General features: G+C 45.4%; 2 protein-coding genes across 2 annotated transcripts in view; one reads left to right on the top strand and one right to left on the bottom strand.

Moving 5' to 3' along the window:
• Positions 1-20,573, top strand: part of LOC141121838 (uncharacterized) — a 165,621-nt gene that overhangs the window by 32,978 nt on the left and 112,070 nt on the right. The window lies entirely within an intron of this gene.
• LOC141121880 (uncharacterized) overlaps positions 3,036-20,573 on the bottom strand; it is a 38,939-nt gene continuing 21,401 nt past the window's right edge. Inside the window, exons 4-6 of the mRNA XM_073611637.1 lie at positions 7,663-7,869; positions 7,414-7,552; positions 3,036-5,078 (exon numbers count right to left, since the gene is read on the bottom strand). Coding sequence (XP_073467738.1) covers positions 4,447-5,078; positions 7,414-7,552; positions 7,663-7,869 — 978 coding nt within the window. The 3' untranslated portion in view covers positions 3,036-4,446. The remainder of the gene's footprint in view (positions 5,079-7,413; positions 7,553-7,662; positions 7,870-20,573) is intronic.

Raw genomic sequence — 20,573 nt, 5'->3', positions numbered from 1 at the left:
GAGAGGAGAGATGGAGGAGACATCAGGAGGAAGCTGCTATTACTGACAGGAGGAAGACTAGGAGAGGAGCCTCTATGGCAAGCATGGACTGTTGCTCAGGAGTACAAGTGAGTGGAAACCCAGGGAAACAGTGCTTCTAAGAGACTTAAAGGGTGTTAAAGTGCTGGTCATGGAGGAGGAGGGGCAGATCTTCGGCCTTAGAGAACCAATACCTCGCAAAGAGCATTGGAGTGCAGGTTGATAAAGAAGTCTGTGCAAAGGAGTTGGGCCTTAAAGAATCAATACCTTGCAAAGAGCATTGATGTACGGGTCAGTACAGAAGTCTGTGTAAGGAGTTGGACCTTAAAGAATTAACCTGGAGAAATCCAATCAGTCAGCCCAAAGAGCTTTATTCAGAGTATCGTTCTTTGGGTATAACTTGGAAGTGCTGTACGGTCAGGAAGTATTAACAAACAGGAGGAAGGAAAGCTGCAAAGTCTAACTGGAAGCAAGTGCAGGTTAAGAGCGATTCAGAGTGGCTCTATATGATCTGAACTATGTATTCTCAGGACTCACTTCACTTAATGCTGAATCTGTATGAGTTATTTAGAGTGACTCTGTATCACAGTACTGCAATAAGTGCCAGAGAAGAATAAAGTTCAATGTTTAATCATTCTGGACGGTCTGCTGTGTCAATCTGCGGAGGAAAGGGGGTAATGGAAACACACTAACGAAAAGAAATGAACTACCCAGCAGCTCCTACGGGGGTAGTGCGCTACACACACATATATATATATATATATATATATACATATATATCATAGGCGTGCGCAGGGGGTGTGCCGAGTGTGCCTGGGCACACCCTAATCACCTCCTGCACCTTACATACTTGCAAACAGCAGTGACCGTCTCGCCACAGCTCAGGGCTGCTGACACTGTGCAGGGAGGGGGGTGAGCTGAGCTGATGTTCTAAGAAAAGTCAATTTGGAAAGGTAAGCTGGCAGTTTCACCTCAGTTCCAGTGCACTGTATGTCTTTGGAAATCAACTCTCCAAGAATCGTTCATTTTACATTGTAACACTTGTGATACTAAGTTCATTGGAAAACCATTCTGCATATCTTATTAAGAATCCATATTATTTATAATTTCATATCAGAAAAACCCTGACAACATTTGTGACATGTTTAGTGTGGGCTATCCATCTGGTCTGAGATTCCCACAGCTGCCTTGCCTGAGATCCTTTTGCAGCCATTTGCTTCTATAGCTTGGTGGTCCAGACAACCATTCTGAATTCAGTAACTGCACTTGTTATAACAGCTCCGGTAGTAGAGGTCCTCTGGGGAAGGGCAGAGTTCCATTTGAACTTTTCTCTGACCCAGGCATAATCTCTACAAATACAGGTGTGTTAGGGGACCTGGAAAGGGTAACCAATGCCTTGGGTGGTCGTTAAATGCAAAGCAGTTTCTAGAAACCAAATTCGTAACTAAGATGGAGAATGTCAAGTTCCCATGGGACACCCTGGTGTCAGGGTACTTGTATGGGTTAGGGACACTAGTGCTAAACCTTCAGATGGCCAATGGGATCCCAGCATTGGGATGTAGCATTAGAAAGTAGCATTGAGACGTTGCACCTATTAAAGGACCTGATCTGTGGGACACCCAGGCAGTTTCCAGACCTTGGCGGCAGGGCACCCAGACAGTTTCCAGGCGCTATCAGTGGGATATCATGCAGGTTGAAGGACTATGGCCTTAGGGTATTGGGAAAGTCATCAGACACTGATGCCGGGATCTTCTCCTTTTTGGATTGATCCAGCACAAGGGACTCTCACAAGGACATTTATGTTCAAGGCCAAGTGGAGCATCTGGAGGTCGGTCCTTAACAGGGGGAACTTTCTTGGCCTGCATAACCTGCTGGCAGCAATGTGGTTCCCATAGGTGAAGAGTGCTGCTCCGGTGGCCACCAGTGGGTGTTTCCCAGCAGGCAGCAGATCTCAGTAATTAGGCTCAACCTAAAGCTGGCTGCTGGGAAAGTATATAATTCCTCCCTTAGCTTTCATCAGTGCCTCAGTGTTCTACCTGTGAGCCACTTCCTTGCTTGATCCTGTATTTTCTATACTTTACCTTGTATTTGGTTTCCTGTAACCTAATCTCTGCTTCCCTTTGTTGCCATTCCCAGTCATGGTCATGCTCTGTTTATGCGAGCTTCCCACAATTTGTACAGAATAGTGTATTCTAGTTAGGTTGTTGGGTTGGTTATTTACTTCACTGTCACATTTATTTTTCACTTTTGCTTTGTTTATGGTCTGTGGGTGTTGTGTACATTAGAAAATGTTCTTAATCATACGCGGTCTGATTCCAGCTTTCTTAGTCACAGCCCACCGATCTGGTCATCCCTGCTGTCGCTGGGTACCTGCATTCAGTATTCCTTACAAGGGCTGTATATGACATGTTCCTGACCAGTGGACTTACTATACTGAGCTGTGTATGAGAAATTCCTGACCATTACTTTACCTGACCACTGCACTCTGTATGCTGGGCTGTGTATATTATATTCCTGACCACTGCACAAAGAACCTTGGGCTGTATATGGCATGTTCCTGACCACTGTACTCTGTATTATGAGGGTTTAGTTTGAATTTTGCGCACAATAGGAACATCAAGATTATCTTTGAACTCATAAGTCCATGAGTATGATTGCAGTCATCAGAATGAAACCATGCCTAAGGGCTCTATTTATAGAAAATTTGTTGGACGAATGTGACAAACATTTGTTCAGCTGTGTTATATCCAGGCCAATATTTAATTAACATAGCGATTTTCTATGATCATCAGCTCCATCTAGTGGTCACAATGAGGTATATTTCTTGAAATACCTCCATAAGTAAAAAGAGCATCATACAGCATTATGGCCACTAGATGGAGCCAATTATCATAGAAAATACGTCTGACATTTGTCATGGCTGGGCAAATATGTGTCACATTCATTCCACGTTTTTCTCTTCAAAATAGAACTCTAAGATATTGTGAAATCTTACACCACAAAACATACTCAGCCAATGAAAGGTAATGACTCCATTTTTATTTTTCTACTGCTATCAATGGCCAACACGGTACAACACTTCATCCATGTCTTTGGTGATCTCTGATCTCCTTATGAACGGTTTCTTACATGATGAAGATCAGCCATAGAGTACAGCCACGGCTAGTTTTGAGAATGACACAAATAATTTTCACAAAGTCTGCTGCTTCGGTGTTTTAGATCTTTTTTGTCAGATGTTACTATGGGATACTGATGTATAATTACAAGGATTTCATAAGTGTCAAAGGCTTTTATTGACAATGACATGAAGTTTATGCAAAAAGTCAAGATTTGCAGTGATGACCCTTCTTGTTCAAGACTTCTCCAATTGCCCCTGGCATGCTGTCACTCAGCTTCTGGGCCACAACCTGACTGATGTCCGCCCCCCCCCCTCCCCCATTCTTACATAATAGTTGCTTGGAGTTTGTTAGAATTTGTGGGGAATTTTTGTTCACCCAAAAATTTCCATGGTTTGTTCCCCAAGCCACTTAGTTCTCACTTCTACCTTATAGCAAGGTGCACCATCATGATGGAAAAGGCATTGTTCCTCACCCAACTGTTCTTGGATGGTTGGGAGAAGTTGCTCTCGGAGGATGTTTTTGTACCATTCTTTATTAATGGCAAATTATGAGTGAGCCAACTCCCTTTGGCTGAGAAGCAACCCCACACATAAAAAAAGTCTCAGGATGCTCTACTGTTGGGATGACACGACACGGACTGATGTGCTCACCTATTTCTCTCTGGACAAAGATTTTTCTGGATGCCCCAAACAATGGAAAGGGGATTAATCAGAGAAAATTTCTTTACCCTAGTCCTCAGCAGTCCAATCCCTGTACTTTTTGCAGAATCCCTGATGACTTCTTTGTTGCCCTTGTTGACACCAGGCCAGCCTCCAAAAGTCTCCACCTCACTGTGTGTGCAGATACACTCAACACCTGCCTGTTGCCATTCCTGAGCAAGCTCTGCACTGGTGCTGCCCCGATTCCGCAGCTGAACCAACTGTAGGAGACGGTCCTGGGACTTTCTTGGGCGCCCTGAAGCCTTCTTCACAAATGCAGTGGAAATGTTTTTTTATGGGATTAAGTTCATTTTCATGGCAAAGAGGGACTTTACAATTAATTGCAATTTATCTGATTACTCTTCATAACATTCTGGAGTATATGCAAATTGCCATCATAAAAACAAAATTTATATTTGTGTCATTCTCAAAACTTTTGACCATGGCTGTATATCTGAGGTGTATATCAGGGTGTGCTTTTTCCCCACATGAGAGCTGTGATGTCCAGTGACATTCATATAGAAGACATTTTCCTTATTCAGGTCATTAATACACCTCAAGGGGTTGCGTGGGATCCCTGATGTAAAGGACTTCAGTGAGGAACAATTCCCTCATTTAGGACAGGAAAGTAGCTTCTTTCCAGTGTGAGATTTCTGATGTGTGTAAAGACTGGACTTCATTGAAAAACATTTCCCACACTCAGGACAGGAGTACGGCTTCTCCCCCGTGTGAGATCTCTGATGTATGCAAAGATTGGACTTCAGTGAAAAACATTTCCCGCACTGAGGACAGGCATATGGCTTCTCCCCCGTGTGAGATCTCTGATGTGTGTAAAGATTGGACTTCAGTGAAAAACATTTCCCACACTGAGGACAGGAATATGGCTTCTCCCCCGTGTGAGATCTCTGATGTCTGTAAAGATGGGACTTCCTTGAAAAGCATTTCCCACACTCAGGACAGGCATAGGGCTTCTCCCCCGCGTGAGACCTCTGATGTCTGTAAAGACTGCACTTCTGTGAAAACCATTTCCCACACTCAGTACAGGAAAATGGCTTCTTCTTCGTGGGTTCCTCAGGATAAGAGGAATATGATGGTCCATCTACACTGTGTGGTGCCGGATGGACATTTGAGGTAGCCGGATTTTCTCCTGGACTATACTGTGTGATGTCCTCATCTTCTACTTTACAGTATGGAGACAAAGTGAGACAATCTTCTGAGGTTTTCCTCATCTTCCGTCCATGTACTAAAATAGAAATAAAAAGATTATTACTAGACTTTAGCAGATTGGTTCCCCTAAACCAGGACTTTGTCTCTGAGGATCTTACAATTCCACCCTCAAGGTAACTAGTAAATGGGTCCTCTGATCTCCTACCAGTTCATTTCTTAATTCATGGACCTTAGTCAGAGAGTGAGGAAACAACAAGAATTGTCTTTTTTATAGGAGTGACAGTGATGAGGGGATTATAGGACAAGTGTCCCCACCCCCTCTATTACTCATTGCATCTTCCCAACACAAGAAGTCCTGCACTTCCTTATTTAGTCCACGATTTATTCATGAATAACAGCGGGGCTGAGCCCCACCAGAGGTCAGAGAGTGAGGATGGGGGGAGAACAACCAAGATGAAGACTGGACTGATCCTGAACACCATCATCATTGGGTTATTGACTCCTCCCTCATTATCACTTTCTGTTTAAGGTTCCAAAGTTGGAGGATGTTATCACATTACTATCAACATGTAAAAGTCTGTGCTCCAATCAAATAATCAGATATAAAGGGGTTTATTTACTAAAGCTAGAGAGGGCAAAATTAGTCACAATTCTGCAGAGAAGCCAATCAGCTTCCAGTGTTATTGCTAAAGCTTAATTAAACAAGCTGAGGTTAGAAGCTGATTGGTTTCTCTGCAGAATTGTGATTAATTTTGCCCTCTCTAGCTTTAGAACATAAACCCCACAATGTCTAGCTGATAGGAAATGAGTGTAACAAATCAGAATACATATTCTGTTTATATATAGCAGTGGGTAGAGGGGAGAGAGCAGAAGTCAGGACTATGTAATGTACAAATTATTATATGGGATACAACAGATAGGACTATATAGTATCAGAATTATGTAATTTACAACATAGAAATATATAGTGCAGGGGTCAGGAGTATGTAATGTACAATATAAATGATATAGTGTAAGGGTCAGGACTCATAATATTGGTAGTCAATCAGTGGAAGCTTAAATGTTTACATGAGACAAGTTGCAGAGGTCCCACACCGCTGCCTCCCATCTCCTGAGACTGCACTCAGTGACTTAGGTCTGAGACTATACAGACATATCCCTTCACCCAGCACAGCAAGCAGACAACAGAGAAAGTAATCCTGGGAAAAATGCTCAGAAATTCTCCTAGACCTGGGCATGGGGCAGAAAAAAACTCAAAAGACTAGACCCGGGAATGGGGCAGAAAAGACCCAAAAGCACATACCCCAGGTGCCTAGGTCTAGTAATGTCTATGGTGAAAATCAACATTTTGCTGCCAGCTGGACCCCAGAATCTCCATAAATCCAGTCTAGATACATAAATTGTGTTTGCAGCAGAGAGAAGGAAGATTATCCGGGAGACATACAGGAATACAGGACAGGGAACACAGCTCAGGAAAGTGACCAGGGAATTACAGGCTGAAATCAACCAGTGCAAAATGTAGGAAAAAAAGAATTACTCCTGCGCTCGTGAAGGCGTTATTGGTGTAAGTTGGTAGTATTGTTTAAAGTGACATAACTGGAGAAGATGGTCATGCGTGTCCCGCTGCCTAAACTGACCAGGGGAGGTCTGGAGAAGACTGTGTGGGAAAGGTGGATGGAAGGCACGTGATCAAATGCTTACATCAAAAACACAGAGTTTATTCATGTACACTGGAATTCAAACATGTAGGTAATACATATAAATACTACCTTTCGTAAGAGTAGGTTACAAAATATGCACTTAAAAGGTTAAAGGTGAGACATGCCCATGTGAAGGCAAGTATTTAAAAATAGGCTGACGCGTTTCGAAAATAACCTCTTCATCAGAGCCTTGAGAACAGGAACACAGTCTGTGTGAACTGGTAGACCAACATATATACATAAGGAGGAGTGGCTAGTTGGGAGATATAACCTGTGAGGGATAATTCATTCTCCTTAGCTCCATACCAGTCCACATCCAAGCGTTCTATGAGGTATAGCAGAAATATGTTTTCCTTTTTAGGTAGTGTGGGTCTGTCAGGTGTACCTGTCTCCAAAGCTGTGTGATAATCTTCCTTCTCTCTGCTGCAAACAAAATTTATGTATCTAGACTGGATTTATGGAGATTCTGGGGTCCAGCTGGCAGCAAAATGTTAATTTTCACCATAAGCATTACTAGACCTAGGCACCTGGGGTATGTGCTTTTGGGTCTTTTCTGCCCCATGCCCGGGTCTAGTCTTTTGGGATTTTTTTCTGTACATAAATAAACTGTGTGTTTTTGATGTAAGCGTGATATCACCCAGTCCCTGCCCTACTCTGGACCAATCAGTGAGCAGTATGGGTGGAGGAATGTATTTATTGTTAATGACCCACCTGTGCTGATCTCTGTAGGAGTGTCCTCCTCTATAATTATCCTTATTATTCCATCTTCCTCCATAGACTGCTGATCATTGCTCACATAAGTCTTCTCTTCTTCTTTCACTTTAACTTTTATATCTATCAAATCTTCGCCCTAAACCACGAGAATGAGAGTGACTATCATCTGTTAAATATAAAAGTTCACATAAAAAATCCACACATTATCTCTTCGAGTCCATGGTTCTAGATGCCCATCCCACCAACCTTGTAATGCTGAGGGATGGTGTGATCTTCCTGTTTGGAATCCCGGGAATACAGAGGACGGGGACATCTCTCTGGTGGGTTCCTGGTATTAGGTGGCTTCATCATATCCTTGTGTCCTCCTGAAAATTCCACCATCACTCCATACTTCTCATCCTCTTCTTTATACTCTTCTTTAACAACAATATTATCAACCCCGAGGTTTCCACTCTGAATATATAATAAACATGACATAAGTTTTAACAATGCAGATAATATACAGATCCTAATGATACTATCAGTGATTGTTCCTCATCTATCTGATGATGGTGAGGGATGGTGTGATCTTCCCGTGTGGAATCCTGGGAATACAGAGGACGGGGACATCTCTCTGGTGGGTTCCCATTACTGGATCCATCTGCAGGAAACACACACACTGACTGAATACATTGTTTCTATGTGTTTATCAGATGATGGGGGATCTAGGTGGACCCTCCGTACTGCTCTCTCCTTTACAATAAAGTCTCCTCTTAACCGGTGATGTGAGGGGCGGCTGATTGTCCATCATGACGTCCTTGTAGAGATCCTTGTGTCCTTCTAAATACTCCCACTCCTCCATGGAGAAATAGACAGTGACATCCTGACACACACAATGATACAGTCACCATCCAGACACATCCCTTGTCTGTTACTGGATAATGTCCCAGAATTCCCATCGCCGGAACTGAGCTGCAACTCTCCCTACCAGTTCTCCATAGAACACTTTCTGAATTCAGTACACTGTCGGGGTATAAGATTAATATTTCTAAGATAGAGGCTCTCTTTCAACATTCCTCCCACAACTCTGGCTACCTTACAATCCACTTATTCATATCACTAGTGTAGCTGTTCCCTCAAATACCTGGGTATACATGTGACACCCTCTCCTCATTATACTAAGCCAACTACCCCTTTTCTTTATCGTACATCACGGAACACAAAGCCACAGTATTTTTTTTTCCACAAGAAAAATGTTTATTCAAAATTAGTTAACAGTACAAGCAATGCATAGACACAGTTAGTTACAGTTATATTATTGCATAGGTTGTCACAAGGTAATTGGTTTGTTCGCATAGACAGGAGAAAGATGTTTAAAGCTATTACATAACGTTGCAGTGAAATACAGGTTTGGAGACAGCAGACTACAGCCAAGTTAGCCAAGGAGGTCCTGGAGGGAAAGGCGGGGGGGAGGCAGGATAGATGAGAGATGGGGGGGGAGGCAGAGGAGGGACCTCAACTACATAATTGGTTTTGTTTAGCATAAACAATAAGTAATTATTCAAGAGATCCTATCAGTGGTTCATAATCATGGAGCAGGTACGTCAGCAATACCTTGAATGTCGTCTGCTACCTCAGTACCCCAAGCATCCATCCCGACCATATCTGGTCAAATTTGTTAGGGCAGAGCCACAGTAATTACTGTATGGGTTATATAGGCACCTTTAGGTGATGGACACTGGCACACCCTAGACAGGAAGTTTGGCTCCCTATATAACCCCTCCTCTTACTGGGAGTACCTCAGTTTTTTCGCCAGTGTCTAAGGTGTTGGTCGCGAGTAAAGATGTGCTGTGCTAAGCTCCACTGGAATATTCCTTAGCTGGGGCCAGCTATGCAACCGGATCCATTCAATGTGTCTTTTCAGGTCGAATTGAATAGTACCTGGGCCTCGTGTTGGAAGAAACTAGGTTTTGCCTGTAATGCTTCGCTTTTTAGAGAGCTGGGCCCCGGGATCCAGTGCTTGGTTTTTTCAGCCTTATTTCCTGGTGGGGTGCTTTACGGGTCCAGGGGTGTGGATCCCCCAATAAAAAGGGGCCCCGGTCCCTGAAGGCTTTTTAAACGGAGCCCACCGTGAGTGGTGAAGATTGGGTCTATCTGGTTTACCACAGAACCCTGCAGCTGGATAAGGTAAGTGGAGTTTCCTAAGGAATTTTCTAATTCTTATGGGTTTTCTCCTTTAAATAAAATGTTGTCATGCCTAAAGTCGCCACCGGGGGCTGTCAAGAGCACGTACCTGATTCCATGCTTGTCAGTCTTGCTCTGTGTCATTTCAAGCAGCACGCTTCCTCCAGCCCAAGCCCAGGTAAGATGTTGGAAGGGGGGCTTTTTCTTCTGGAATCCCCCACCTGGACAGGTATTTCTTCTCTCCAGGAGGCCAAGGGAGCAGGGGTCAGTCAGTGGTATGTCGCGCCGCTCCCGCCATCACCACCCTAGTACGGCGTTTTTCTCCAGCAGCTCTCCTCCACCCCAGCCCTCCCCTGCATGCCGGTCTGGTCTGATCAGAGCCCCGCTCGCGCGGGAATGCAGTCTTTTTTTTGAAAAGTGAGAGGGGGACACGGTGGGAAGTCGGAGGGAGCAGGGCTTAGCGAGGCGTTGACGTGTCTCAGACGTTCACAAATGTGGGGCTGTGTAAAGTGCACCTTTTGCAGGTGCATTCAGCTAACAGAAGGACACAGAGCAGACGGGGGCATGTGAGTGTTGGTGACACAGGCATTCCCAGGCCACGTTTACTTAGCATTAGGGTTGTCCCGATACCACTTTTTTAGGACCGAGTACAAGTACCGATACTTTTTTTCAAGTACTCGCCGATACCGATTACCGATACTTTTTTTTTTTTAATGTCACGTGACAGTTTTTTTGAATTTTTAACAATGCTTTCTTTTTTTTCGGGGGGGGGGGTGAACGGTGTCTGTTTTTTTTTTTTTTTTATTTATTTACAATTTTTATTTTTTACAATAATATTTTTTTTATTCATTTTTGCAATATGTTTTTTTTTTTTTGTTTTTTTTTAATCAGCCCTGTTGGGGGGCTTTGGTGAGATATCAGGGGTCTTAACAGACCTCTGATATCTCCCCCTTGAGACAGAGAAAGAGACCGAGGATAGAGATTCCCCAGTCCCCTTCTCTGCAGCCTCAGCTGCACTGAGAATGAATGGAGAGAATACAGCGGCTCCTCTCCATTCATAAACTGACACATTGTAATCACAGGAGATTACAATGTTTCAGTTATGTGAATGGACAGAGTCAGCTGACTCTCTCCATACACAAAGGAAGGAGGAGGAGGACGGCGGAACGGAGGGGACAGCAGAACGGAGGTGGACAGATAAGGAGAGGGGGACAGAGGAACGGAACGGAGGGGGACAGATAAGGAGAGGGGGACAGAGGAACGGAGGAATGGAACGGAGGGGACAGATAAGGAGAGGGGGACAGAGGAACGGAGGAACGGAGCGGAGGGGACAGATAAGGAGAGGGGGACAGAGGAACGGAATGGAGGGGGACAGAGAAGGAGAGGGGGACAGAGGAACGGAGTGGGCATGGAGGAGGATGAGGTGACAGTCAGCGGTGATCGCGTGTGGGGGAGTTACAAGCACCGATCACCGCTGTATGTCACTGAAAGCCGCGGGGGGGAAGCTTGTAACTCCCCCACACGCCGATCACCGCTGACTGTCATAGTATCGGCGGAAGCATCGGGAGCATTTGCCCGAGTACAAGTACTTGGGCAAATGCTCGGTATCGGTGCCGATACCGATACTAGTATCGGGACAACCCTACTTAGCATCAGGCTGAGCTTTAATAGCAGCGGCAGTTGCTGGACTATTTGCTCAGCAATTGGTGCATTTTTGGTAGTACCTCCGCATTTGTGCTTGGCACTATGGGCAGTAGGGGAGATACAAGTACCCCAAAAACAAGGGCTCAAAGGGTTCGCCCTCAGGCTCTAAGGACCCTTCCTCTGCAACACTATCCCCCCTGAAGGGCTAGGAAGGCTGGTCAGTAGGGATAAGCTTCGAGTTCGAGTCAAACTCATGTTCGAATTTGGGGTGTTCGCGGCAAATTCGAAAGCCGCGGGACACCCTTTAAAAGTCTATGAGAGAAATCAAAAGTGCTAATTTTAAAGGCTTATATGCATGGTATTGTCATAAAAAGTGTTTGGGGACCTGGGTCCTGCCCCAGGGGACATGGATCAATGCAAAAAAAAGTTTTAAAAAAGGCCGTTTTTTCAGGAGCAGTGATTTTAATAATGCTGACAGTGAAACAATAAAAGTGTAATATCCCTTTAAATTTCGTACCTGGGGGGTGTCTATAGTATGCCTGTAAAGGGGCGCATGTTTCCCGTGTTTAGAACAGTCTGACAGCAAAATGACATTTCAAAGGAAAAAAAACCCTAGTTAGACTTACCGGTAACGGTATTTCTACGAGTCTTTCAGGACAGCACCTGGAGAGAGCGCAGCTCCACCCACTTTCCCAGGAAACACTGCAGTCAGTTTCTTTAAAGACTGGACGCTTCCACCATGGCCTCAGTTGTTCATAGAATACCTCCAGCCATGCTGAAATTAGATAAGCAGAACATAGCAATAACACCACATTTTATAATACAATTAGGGCGGGTCATCGGCGCTGTCCTGAAAGACTCGTAGAAATACCGTAACCGGTAAGTCTAACTAGGGTTTTCTCCCTTCGTCTTTCAGGACAGCACCTGGAGATAAGAGAGTACTTACTCTAGGGTGGGACCACCGCCTGCAGGACTTTCCTGCCGAACGATTGTTCTGATGCTGATAGCAAGTCCAACCTGTAGTGGCGGGTGAAGGTGGAGAAACTCGTCCACGTGGCCGCTTTACAGATCCGACCTGGAGAAGCCCCTGCTCTTTCCGCCCAGGACGTTGCTACTGCCCTTGTTGAATGGGCCACTACCCCTGTAGGGGGATCTGCCACTGAAGCTCTATAGGCTTCACTGATGGCCATGCTCAGCCATCTACCTATAGTGTTTTTGGATGCACTATACCCTTTACGTGGTCCGGAGAATAGAACAAAGAGAGAATTTGATTTTCTGAAATTTTTTGTTATTTCTATATAGTGTAGTAAACACCTTCTCACGTCCAGGGTATGGAAAGACTTCTCTTTAGAACTGGATGGTGTAGGGAGAATTATTTCTTGTGCCCTATGAAATGCTGTTGACACTTTTGGCAGAAAACCCAGGTCAGTCTTTAGCACTAGCCGGTCTGGAAATATATAACAAAAAGGTTCCTTTATGGAAAGAGCTTGCAACTCGCTTACTCTTCTAGCTGATGTAACTGCTACTAACAGGACTAGTTTTAGCGACCATAATTTGATTGTTGCTTCCTCTGGTGGTTCAAAAAGCCTTTTGATTAGACCTTGTAGAACCAATGATAAGTCCCATTTTGAAAAAAATTTAAAAGGTATTGGCCTAGCTCTGGCCAATGCCTTGAAAAATCTAATAATAAGCGGCTCCTTAGATAGTTGTCTCTCAAAGAAAACCGATAACGCAGCTACTTGTACCTTCAGGGTACTAGTTGCCAATCCCATCTCCATTCCTTCATGGAGAAATTCTAAGACTGAAAGCATTTCCTGTGGTGAGAGCTTCTTAGCCGTGCACCAGGAATTAAACCGCTTCCACGTTTTGAAATAAATGGCTCTGGTAACCTTCTTACGGCTATTTAAAAGGGTAGAGACTGAAAGACCTTTCTCTTTAAGATCTGCTCCTCAGTAACCACCCTGTCAGCTTGAGGTGCTTGATATTTGGATGATGAAGGGGTCCCTGGATTAGAAGATCTTTCCGCAGTGGAAGAACCCAATAAGGTTCTACCGCCATCCTCTGTACTGTTGCAAACCAAGCCTGTTTGGGCCAAAAAGGAGCCACTAGGATCATACTCGTGGCCTCTTTTTGTAGTTTCTTTAAGACCAAAGGGATCATCTGAAAGGGGGGAAAGGCGTAGCACAAGTGGAAGTTCCACGGATGTGCCAGCGCATCCAATCCTCTCGCTTGATCTTGCCTGTTTAGTGAGAAAAAAAGCCTTTCCCTTTGTATTCTTCTGGGATGCAAATAGATCTATTTGAGGAGCTCCCCATTTTTCTATTAGCTTTTGGAATATTTCTGTGTTCAGACTCCACTCTGCTTCTAGTATTCTTTCTCTGCTCAGAAAGTCTGCTAGTAGGTTCAGATCTACCTTCAGGTGTACTGCTGTTAGGGACTTCAGGTTGTTTTCTGCCCAGGATAGAATTTGAAGGGACGAGGATAGCAGAGTCCTGCTCCTCGTTCCTCCTTGCCTTGTTATGTATGCCACTGCTCTGGCGTTGTCCGACAAAACTTGGACGTGGTGACCCCGGACTAGATTCTCGAAGGCCCATAGTCCTAGGAGAATAGCCCTTAGTTCCCTCCAATTAGAGGATCTCCTGGCTTCCCAGCTTGTCCAACTCCCCTGAGCCATCTGTCCGTCCAGGTGGGCGCCCCAACCCCAAGAACTTGCATCTGTTGTCAACCTCCTCTCCAAGGGAAAACACCAGAGCAGGCCCCTGTCCAGGTTTGAGTGGCTCCTCCACCACCATAGCTTCCTCTGAACCCGCGGAGGCATTTTTATCAACTTTTCCAGGGACTCTCCATAGGACCAATTCCTCAGAATTGCCTGCTGAAGATCCCTTGCATGTAAACGTGTCCAATGCACTGCTGGTATAGCTGCAGTGAGGAGCCCTAAGACCGACATAGCTGCCCTGATGGAAATTGGCATGTTTGTCTGGGTCTTTTTTACCGCACTCTGAAGCTTCTCTATCTTCTCCTCGGGGAGAAAGATTCTCTCCTGAATGGAATCGATAGTATAACCCAGGAATTTTATTGTCTGTGATGGAATCAAGTTTGATTTTTCCTTGTTTACTATCCAGCCGAGACTCTCCAAGTGTCTCTTTGTCTTTTCCAGATCCTTCACTAATAGATCCCTTGTCTTGGCAAATATTAGAAGATTGTCTAAATAAGGGACGATCGATATTCCCTCCACTCTGAGTGGGGCTAAGGCCTCTGCTAAGATCTTTGTGAATATCCTCGGAGAGGATGACAGCCCGAAGGGGAGTGCTCTGAACTGGAGATGTAGGATTGAGTCCCCCCTTTTGATTGCAAATCTTAGGTGCTTTTGGGATGTTGGTGCTATAGGCACATGAAGATATGCATCTCTCAGGTCTATGGATGTCATAAAACAGTTTGGGGTCAGGAGACCCTTTACTGAAAAAATATTGTCCATTTTGAATTTTTTGTACCTGATAGATCTGTTGAGAATCTTCAGGTTCAGAATTAATCTGAATTTGCCTGAAGTCTTCTTTACCAGAAATATGTGCGAATATCACCCCTGTTCTACTTCTTTGGGAGGCACATTCATGATCACTTTCTGTTGAATCAATTCCTGTAAGATTGATGTCATTGCTACCGATTTCTCTGGGTCTCGGGGAGCCTGGGTTACGTAAAAACGCACAGGTGGGGGTTGAGAGAATTCCAGTCTGTAACCCTCTAATATTGTTTTGAGGATAAACTGACTGTCTGTTATCGTCTTCCACTGTGAAATGAAGGTTTGTAACCTTGCTCCCACAGTTGGAGGACCGTCACTGGGTTTTTGTATTTGTATTTGTGGAAGGGGGGCGAAATAGTACTCCTGACTTGCCCCTTCCTCTTTCAGACCTCCATGTTTTTTTGTAACCTGTCTCTTTTGTATCCAGGGATTTTCGAAAAGCACGAAAATTTTTATTGCCCTGAGGAATCACCTTTTTCTTTATAGGGAAAGCCTTTTTTCTTGTCAGCCGTTCTGTCAAGTATGGCTTCAAGACCCGGGCCAAACACCAGATCTCCCTCAAAGGGTAGACCGCATAATTTCGTTTTTGAGGCTGTATCCCCGGTCCATGTCTTGACCCATAAAGCTCTACGAGTTGAATTTATTAAAGCTGAGGATCTGGCTGACATTCTAACTGATTCAGCTGAAGCATCTGCTATGTACCCCACTGCTTTTAGTAGCACCGGGAGTGTATCTAACAGATCTTTAAGAGGAGTTCCTGCCTCAATATGAGCCTTCAACTGCTCCAGCCAGTGTTCCAGATTCCTGGCTACCACCGTTGAGGCCATGGCTGGCTTCAAATTTGCTAAGGTTGAGTCCCATGCTTTCCTTAATAGGGAGTCCGCCTTCTTATCCATGGTATCTTTTAGGATACCCATATCCTCAAATGCAAGGTCAGTGTTCCTTGATACTTGGGAAAAAGCTGCGTCAAGTTTTGTTTTTTTGTTTCAGACTTGCGAGCTATCCTCTTCAAAAGGAAATCTCCGTTTGAGGGATTTTGAAAAGAAAGGGGCTCTCTCTGGGTCCTTCCATTCTCTTTTTATAGTTTCCGATAGAAACTTACGCACTGGAAAAACCCTGTTTTTCCTCACCCAAGCCTTGGAACATCTTATCATGTAAGGACAACTGGGTTTTATCCTCTGTGATGTTAAGGGTAGTGTGGATAGTTTTTAGAAGATCATCCACCTCCTCTAGGGATAATTTGTACGGAGAAGAAGGAGAAGAAGTCTCTTTTTCTTCTTCCGCTTCTTCTTCAGAGTTTGGGAAAACACTACGCTCTTCATCCTCTGAGTCACTGCCCCCTCTGGATGCAGAAACAGATGAATGAGAACGGGGTAACGCACTGCCACTTGCAGCCGGGCGTTTATCCAGACAGGACCGGAATGACTCAAAGGTGTCCGCCAGTTCCTTCCGGAAGGAGCTCAGTAATTCTCCTTGCTGAGTCGCAGGAGTAGCAGGAGTGGTTTCCTCCTTAACTATATCTGCAATACAGGACCTGCATAATATCTTGGTCCAGGAATCCCTTAGTATACTTTTACATGACGGACATTTCCTTTTAACAGGAGGGGAGGAATGTTTGGTCTTTTCTTTAGCTTTCTGAAATATACCAAAAGAAAAAAGATACCCATTTGTATTTAAATCATACCAAACATAGATAAACATGCTGTACAAAAAAAAAGGGGGAGTCAATCCTTTAACTCCTGTGCTTTGCTACCACAGCCAGTGAATCACCCCACAGATCCACTTCAAAACGAATAATCAATAATTTTTCCTGTTTGCAGTACACAGGAAGAGTGATTTGCAGGCTTCCACATTCCCCATAGAATTTATAGGAAGGGAAAAAATAAATAAATAATTGCCCATAGAGTAAAGGAGACCGAGACCATTGTCCCTGCTTACCTGGGCCTGGCTGACTGGTGTGGCTCCTGCTCCTGCCACTGCCGTCTGATCGTCCTCCATCGCTGTCAGGACTACAGCGGCGTACTGTGCTTTTTTTATTTGATTTTCCCGGGCCGCTCGCCGCTGCGAGGGCCGGAAATTTAGTCAGCCACAAGACTGCCTCCTCGTCCTGTGTTCCAGCGGCCGGAACCAGAAGCCACGTGGCGCTGCTAGAAGCCCCGCCCCCGGCCGGAATGACGCGCTCGTCATCGGAACCCGGAAGGCATGAGGCTCTGGGGTGTAGGAGACGTCGTTTGCTTCTCCCAAGCCATGCCGCCGGTCTATAGGAGCGGGATTTTCAGCAGCCTGGCTCTCGCCGAGCATGAAGAGGAGGGGACGCTGGAGTATCCACCGCACGTAAGGGAGGATGCTGGGCTGTCTTGAGAGAGCAAAAAACAAACTTCTACCGGTATGCCCCATATTCTCCCCACCTGGAGAAAGCGTAGCACACCCCTGGTTCCCTGCAGCGCTTCCACCATGGCGGAGGAAACACTACAACTGAGGCCATGGTGGAAGCGTCCGGTCTTTAAAGAAACTGACTGCAGTGTTTCCTGGGAAAGTGGGTGGAGCTGCGCTCTCTCCAGGTGCTGTCCTGAAAGTCGAAGGGAGAAAGTCATTTAAAACTACTCGCGGCTATAATGAATTGCCGGTCCGACAATACACATAAAAGTTCATTGATAAAGACAGCATGGGAATTCCCCACAGGGGAACCCCGAACCAAATTTTTTAAAAAAAATGACGTGGGGGGGTCCCCCCAAATTCCATACCAGGCCCTTCAGGTCTGGTATGGATATTAAGGGGAACCCTGGCCAAAATTTAAAAAAAAAAAAAATGGCGTGGGGGCCCCCCTCAAAATCCATACCAGACCCTTATCAGAGCACGCAACCTGGCAGGCCACAGGAAAAGAGGGGGGGGATGAGAGAGCGCCCCTCCTGAACCGTACCAGGCCACATGCCCTCAACATTGGGAGGGTGCTTTGGGGTAGCCCCCCAAAACACCTTGTCCCCATGTTGATGGGGACAAGGGCCTTGCCCGGTGGTTGTGGGGGTCTGCGGGCGGGGGGCTTATCAGAATCTGGAAGCCCCCTTTGACAAGGGGACCCCCAAATCCCATCCCCCCGGGTGAAATGGTAAGGGGGTACAAAAGTACCCCTACCATTTCACAAAAAAACTGTCAAAAATGTTAAAAATAACAAGATACAGTTTTTGACAATTCCTTTATTTAAATGCTTCTTCTTTCTTCTATCTTCCTTCGGTTTCTTCCTCCATCTTCTTCTGATTCTTACTCCAGTGTTCTTGTCCGGCATCTTCCTCCGCGGCGTCTGCGCCTTCTTTCCTTCTTCTCCTCGGGCCGTTCCGCATCCATGATGGCATGGAAGGAGGCTCCTGCTGTGTGACGCTTCTCCTCTTCTGACAGTTCTTAAATAACGGGGGGGGGCCACTCGGTGACCCCGTCCCCCTCTGACGCACGGGGACTTGATGGGGACTTCCCTGTGGCATTCCCCGTGACGTCAGAAGGGGGTGGGGTTACGTAACTTGCATATAAGCCTTTAAAATTTGCACTTTTGATTATTCATGTTCGTGTCCCATAGACTTTAACGGTGTTCGTGTGTTCGAACAAATTTTTTGCCTGTTCACAAGTTCTGGTTCGAACCGAACAGGGGGGTGTTCGGCTCATCCCTACTGGTCAGAGTGAGCCGTCAGGGTCGTCAGGGGTTGCAATTGCTTCCGACATTTCAGCCCCTGTCTATATTACTGAGGAGGTTTTCTCCTCAGCCATGATTGGATTAGTGGAAAGGTTTGCGTTGTTAATCGCATCTCCACAGAGTGGAAAAAAACGCATTCGGTCCCCTTCTACCACCAGGACCCTCAAACAGAGGAACAGTGGGAGGGCGAAGAGGAAGGTAAATAGAGATATGTGGCGCTAACTCAAAGTGCATAAATGTGATGAAAAAAATATAATTCAATTCTTCAAATAAAGTGCATATGCGTAAAGAGCAAAATCACATAAAGTGACTAAACATCCATTAAATTCATAAGAAGTGACATTGGATAAATAACAGTGAAAATCCATGAAATATGACATCAAATAAATAAACAAATCCAAATGAAGATGAATAAATCAAAAAATAGTCAAAAGTGCATCAAGATCACAAATTTAGCATGCAATAACAAAAATTGCATAAAGTGCAAAAAAGTGCAGAAACGCTATAAAAATAGCCACAAGTCGATCCAATTAATGTAATACAGTTCCAACGTGAACAAAGTGAGTCTTCATAAAACAGTTCGTGCAAAAAAGGAACCCCCCGCAGGGGACCGTGAAGCGGCCGATGACTCCTCTTCTGAGGGATCAAGTGGGGAAGGACCTTCTTCAGCTTCACAAGCTAAGAAATTGCTGCTGCAATCTCTTACTGAAATGGTCCGCTCCACTTTTAAAAGCTTGCGTGCCTTTCCTGTCCATTCATTGCTGGAAAAGCTTATGTATTCTGAGTAAGGATGAGCTCAGGCGTGTTCGCATGCTGCACGTGCCGAGCCCGCCAGGAAGTCGGCAATGCGCTGCGCTAATCACAGGCGGTGAGACATTTCCTGATCTCTGCAGCCGCACATCGGGAAATGTCTCACTGCTTGTGATTAGCGCTGCGCCGTGCCGACTTTCTGGCGGGCTCGGCACGTGTAGCATGCGAACACGCCAGAGCTCATCCTTAATTCTGGGTGGGATCACCCAGATAAGCATTTTTTCTCTCCTAAAAAAGTTTTCAACACTTTACCCTATGGAGGAAAAAATTTACTAAGAGGTGGAGTATAACAGCAATTGTAAAACTTTTCCGGTTGACAATACTCAAATGCTTAGGAATCCATCTGATGAAAAATTGGAATTCCTGTTATGCCGCGTACACACGGTCGGACTTTTCGGCTACAAAAGTCCGACAGCCCGTCCGACGGACTTTCGACGGACTTGCGGCAGACTTTCTAACAAACGGATTTGCCTACACACGACCACACAAAAGCCTGATGGATTCGTACGTGATGACGTACACCGGACTAAAATAAGGAAGTTGATAGCCAGTAGCCAATAGCTGCCCTAGCGTGGGTTTTTGTCCGTCAGACTAGCATACAGACGAGCGGATTTCTGGGTCCGGCATAGTTACGACGTAAAGATTTGAAGCATGTTTCAAATCTAAAGTCCTTCAGATTTGCGGCTAGAAAAGTCCGCTGAAAGTCTGGGGAAGCCCACACACGATCGGATTGTCCGTCGGCGTCCGTCGGACTTTTGTAGACTAAAAGTCTGACCGTGTGTACGCGGCATTAAAGTCCCTGGGAGACCATTTGAGACAAGTGCTCAAGGTTTTCCCTGAACAGCAGGCCCAGGATTTAGCCAAGCTGCCAGGGGCTTTGTGTTTTGCAATTGATGCAATCAGAGATTCTATTCTGCAAACCTCTCGCTTTACGCTTGGGTTGCGGCATATCCGTAGAATCTTAAAGTTGAAAAGTGGTCAGCCGAAGCACCATGCAAAAAGCTCCTGGCTGGTTTTCATTTCCTCGGTGAAAGGCTGATTGGGGATGGGGAAAGGTACCCTTTTGCCAGTTAAGAAAAGGAGTAAAACGTCCCTCATTTAAACAGGCTCTTTCTCCGGTGCCAGGGGTGTCTACCACCGTCGGGTTCAGGAGGACCTCAGGTCAACCCTAGGGACAAAAAAAGGCCTGGGGAAGAAACCTACAAGACAGAACGCTAAAGCCTCTTATGAAGGGGCGCCCCCGCTCGCTCGAGTGGGGGGGGGGGACTTCTGCAGTTCTCAAGTGTCTGGCAGGAGGAATTTCGAGACAGATGGATGGTCTCCATAGTAGCTCTAGGCTAC

Source organism: Aquarana catesbeiana, unplaced genomic scaffold (genome assembly GCF_042186555.1).
Source record: "Aquarana catesbeiana isolate 2022-GZ unplaced genomic scaffold, ASM4218655v1 unanchor233, whole genome shotgun sequence".
In the NCBI taxonomy this organism is placed as follows: domain Eukaryota; kingdom Metazoa; phylum Chordata; class Amphibia; order Anura; family Ranidae; genus Aquarana; species Aquarana catesbeiana.
Note: the sequence above shows the minus strand (reverse complement) of the source record. Positions and strands in the feature narration are given on the sequence as shown.